The sequence below is a fragment of the Cyprinodon variegatus genome, unplaced genomic scaffold, assembly GCF_000732505.1.
Source record: "Cyprinodon variegatus isolate N-32 unplaced genomic scaffold, C_variegatus-1.0 Scaffold292, whole genome shotgun sequence".
NCBI lineage: Eukaryota > Metazoa > Chordata > Actinopteri > Cyprinodontiformes > Cyprinodontidae > Cyprinodon > Cyprinodon variegatus.
The window spans coordinates 785,878-789,855 of record NW_015150745.1 but is presented as its reverse complement, the minus strand read 5'-3'; the positions used below and the strand labels follow the sequence as shown (position 1 = coordinate 789,855).

At 40.0% G+C, this 3,978-nt stretch overlaps 1 protein-coding gene across 1 annotated transcript in view; it reads left to right on the top strand.

Annotated features, from left to right (window-relative positions):
• The window catches only part of LOC107090374 (3-hydroxy-3-methylglutaryl-coenzyme A reductase-like), a 17,156-nt gene that overhangs the window by 2,299 nt on the left and 10,879 nt on the right, over positions 1–3,978 (top strand). Inside the window, 6 exon segments of the mRNA XM_015383707.1 lie at positions 1,253–1,337; positions 1,455–1,560; positions 1,656–1,762; positions 1,858–1,977; positions 2,766–2,896; positions 3,002–3,225. Coding sequence (XP_015239193.1) covers positions 1,253–1,337; positions 1,455–1,560; positions 1,656–1,762; positions 1,858–1,977; positions 2,766–2,896; positions 3,002–3,225 — 773 coding nt within the window.

The window sequence follows — 3,978 nt, the reverse complement described above, 5'->3', positions numbered from 1 at the left end:
TCGCCAACCATTCATGCAATTTTATTTATTTATTTTTTTTTATTAATAATCGATACTTGGCGTCAAGAATCGATGCAGTAGATCACGAAAATTAGAATCACGATTCATCATCATGACGATTATTTTGCACACCCCTAATACCAGCGGTGTGCTATCAGTAGGAATCCCATCCAACAGCAGCCTCTGACCTGGTCGCCTCCTTGCGATTTGCCGCGGCAGCTGGAAAGGGGTTTTCATGTACGTAATCCAAACTGCAGGTGCCAGGATAATAAAAATTAACAAGTTTTGCCAGCAGATTGCAAGTTAATTTAGGCATTAATAAACTGTTTCAGAGGAGTGATCGTAGTGATCTGTATCATCAGCAATGTGCCTGTGTCCCTGCCAGCTCCCAGATCAGCTTGTCTGATTGGTTGATGTGGTACGTTGATCAGCAGAAGCACCATTTTTCCAACTCCAGCAGCTGCTCCATTTGCAGTATGTCAGAAGCTCATGACGCACTGCTCCTGCTGCTTTAAACGTGCTGCGAGGCCCTTTACTGCACCTTGATGCCCGTCAACCAGAAATAACGCCAACTTTCCTGAAACAGGTTATTAAGGCCTAAATTAACTTAAAATGTTGAAACCTGCTGGCAAACTTTATTCGCTTTTATTATTCTGGTGTGAGCATTTTTTACCACATACATGAAAAAAGGCTAGCATCTACTTCCTGATGAAACCTGGCCTGAGGCAGCTGCTGCTGGGGTTTCCCAGTGACAGTGCACCACCGCTATGTGGGGGTCTGAGCTGCGTGAACTGCAAATTAATACTTTAATACATGATTGTAATCTTGATGAACTGACTGCGCAGACAATGTCTTGAGGTGGACTTTCTCACATAAAAATACATTAAACTACATTTTACCAGCTTATAACAGCAAATATAGCAAAGCCGCTCTCTGTCATTTAACAGAGGATCATCAAATGCATCTGGGCACAATTTACTGGATGAGGCTTCAGGAGCAGCAAAGATGCTCTTGAGGCGCGTCTGATCTTAATATATACAAGCATTAAAAACAAAGCAGCAGGCGCTTTTTTGCTGCTCAAAGCGTGTCTGGTGTGATCGTAGCATTAGGAAATGAGACGTATTGGAATACAATTCATCAGAGATTCGAGTGTATTTCATTGTAATTGTTGAAGATCTTAACAGATTTTAAAAGCAAACTTCAGCCTGTTCTATTCATCCTGGACTGAGCTTTGCCCCTTCTTTCCCTGCAGTGAAGCTCTGCCCTTCTTTCTCCTGCTCATCGACCTTTCCAAAGCATGCACGTTGGCTAAATTTGCCCTCAGCTCCAACTCTCAGGTAGTGCTTTAAATCTGTTGCTGTTTCTGAATGCTAACTTCATTTATTACAGCTAACGTTAATTTAGCTATAAAAATCCGGTCTTATATGTTTTTGTTTTGTTTTTTTTCTGCTTAGGAGGAGGTGAGGGAGAACATATCTAAAGGCATGGCTATCCTAGGCCCCACATTCACCCTGGATGCACTTGTTGAATGTCTGGTTATAGGAGTTGGCACCATGTCAGGTAAGATTTTTTTGTTTTTTATTCTTACCTAAAAAGCTGTTTCCTTTTTGAACTATTAAACCCTTTTTTTCTTATCTTTTTTTATTTTTTTCCAGGCGTTCCTCAGTTGGAGATCATGTGCTGTTTCGGCTGCATGTCTGTTCTGGCCAACTACTTTGTCTTTATGACCTTCTTCCCAGCGTGTGTCTCTCTAGTGCTGGAGGTGAGCGTCTACCTAAAGGTTCCTTCAGAAATAAATGTTCATCTAACAGTGAGAATGAGAGAAATCGTCTAACTGTTCCTCCTTCTGCTTTAAAGCTATCCAGGGAGAGTCGTGAAGGCCGGCCCATCTGGCAGATGAGCCACCTGGCTCATGTTCTGGCTGAGGAAGAAGATAACAAGCCCAATCCTGTCACCCAAAGGGTTAAAATCATTATGGTGAGAACTAGTGATGGGGTGATGAGGCCTCGTGAAGCTTTTTGACATATTGCTAAGCTGTGTTGCAGAATACTGACACCTGCTGGACCTTTAACAACACTACAGGCAGTTTGTTTGTCCGACTAAACTAAATTGATCTGATGACCTAGAACATTAATATAATTAAAGTTGTTGTAGTATTTCATATCTACGTTTAAACTGAAAATATTTTTGATGTTATTAGATGCAGCCAATAATTAATGTGAACCTGTGAATGAGGATGGTTGTTGACTAGGATTAAAAATATATATTTAAAATAATAATTACAGAAAACGATAAACTAAGAGTCAATTTGAAATAACTTAAGTTCAGATGATTTGAGAGATAACTTAGAGGAACAGGATGACGCAATGAGGACATTAAAACAAATATAAAATCAAAATGATCCCAAACGGCTAAAACCTTGAGTCTGCTCCGTAATTTTTAATCATTTTGATGATGAACTGCAAAAGATCAGAGATTTTTTTTTTTTTTTTTTTTTTTCTTAGCAGATGCACCTTCCTTTAAGATAATTTTATAAACACATTGTATCCCGTCAGTCAGTTAGAAAAAGCGCCGTATCGGTCACCTGTTGTCTAAAAGCGATCCACTGCTTTCAGTCCTGGTACCAAAGGAAAAACTATTTCAGACTGTGACTGTGTCATTTCTGTGTCATTTCTCTACATCCAGTTCTGCCTAAAATTAGGTTTTGTTACTTTCTCTACAAACTTTGCAGTCTTATCGTGTCCATTTTACGTTGCATCTTTCAGTCTCTTGGTTTGGCCTTGGTCCACGGCCTCACTCGCTTAACAGCCGAGCACGCAGCTCACAATCGTACAGTAGAGGGGCCGATGGAGAGGCTGGAATCAGCCGGTACCGTGTGGCCTCAGAAAGTCACGAGGTAAAAAAACAACAAAACAAAAAAACGAACCGAATGTTGATTTATGAGGTATTTATTCATATGTCTGACATATGCAGTGATGTCCGCTTTGTCTCCTCCTACCAGCGTGGAACTGGAGCACGTGATAACCCTCAGTCTGGCACTTCTTCTGGCTGTTAAATACGTCTTCTTCGAGCAAGCGGACACAGAGTCCTCCCTGTCTCTCAGGAGTCCAATCAACGCCGCCTCCCAGATCCAGAAACCCCGCGCTGCAGAGGACTGCTGCAGGAGGGACCAGTCGGCTCCCAAACCCCAGAGAAGCTCAACCGACGTCTTAGCAACCAGTGCTTGTTCCTCAGGTGGGTTTTTTTTTTTTTTCTGTTACTTTGTTGTAGTGCTGAACACCCAAACCTACTTCTAGAATTTATGTGATTTTAATTTTTTCTGATTTTCGTTTGTTTTTATTCATTTCCAACATCTGAGGCGACTCTGGGAATGAAAGATGCCAACAGGCTGCTGTTTGGTATTAAATCATAACATATAAAATACTAAAATACTTGAATGAGGAATTTAAGGTTTTTGAATTGGAATTATATTTTGTTTTATACCTAAATTAAAGTGCTTATTAATAACTATGTACACATAGAATCAGTGCATCTGTAGAAAACTTGGGAGATATGAAGGTTAAAGATATTTTTGTTTAAAATCTGCTCTAGATGTAAGTTGTAGGTGGCGTAGCTTTAGGATGAGACGGGTGAGGCGTACCTAGTACGGCTGGGCAAAATATATATATATATATTTGTAAAAAAAAAAAAAAAGATTACAAAAGAAATGGACGATAAATTGACGGTTTATATAAAGATGGCTTTCGTTGTGATATAACTCTACCTTTATGAATGCCAGTAGGTTCTTTTTCAGCCCTTTTAGACAGAATCATGTTTATCTACAGCTGTTTGTTAGAAAATGTTTAGATTTATAGGTAGCCTGACTGGTCAGACTAATTTACACCATGTTGGTCTGGAAAGGAGCCGGTAAAGCCTGATTCACTTAGAGTCAGAGGAAGTGGGTTAGAACTAGAGCTGAAACAATTAATTGGAATAATC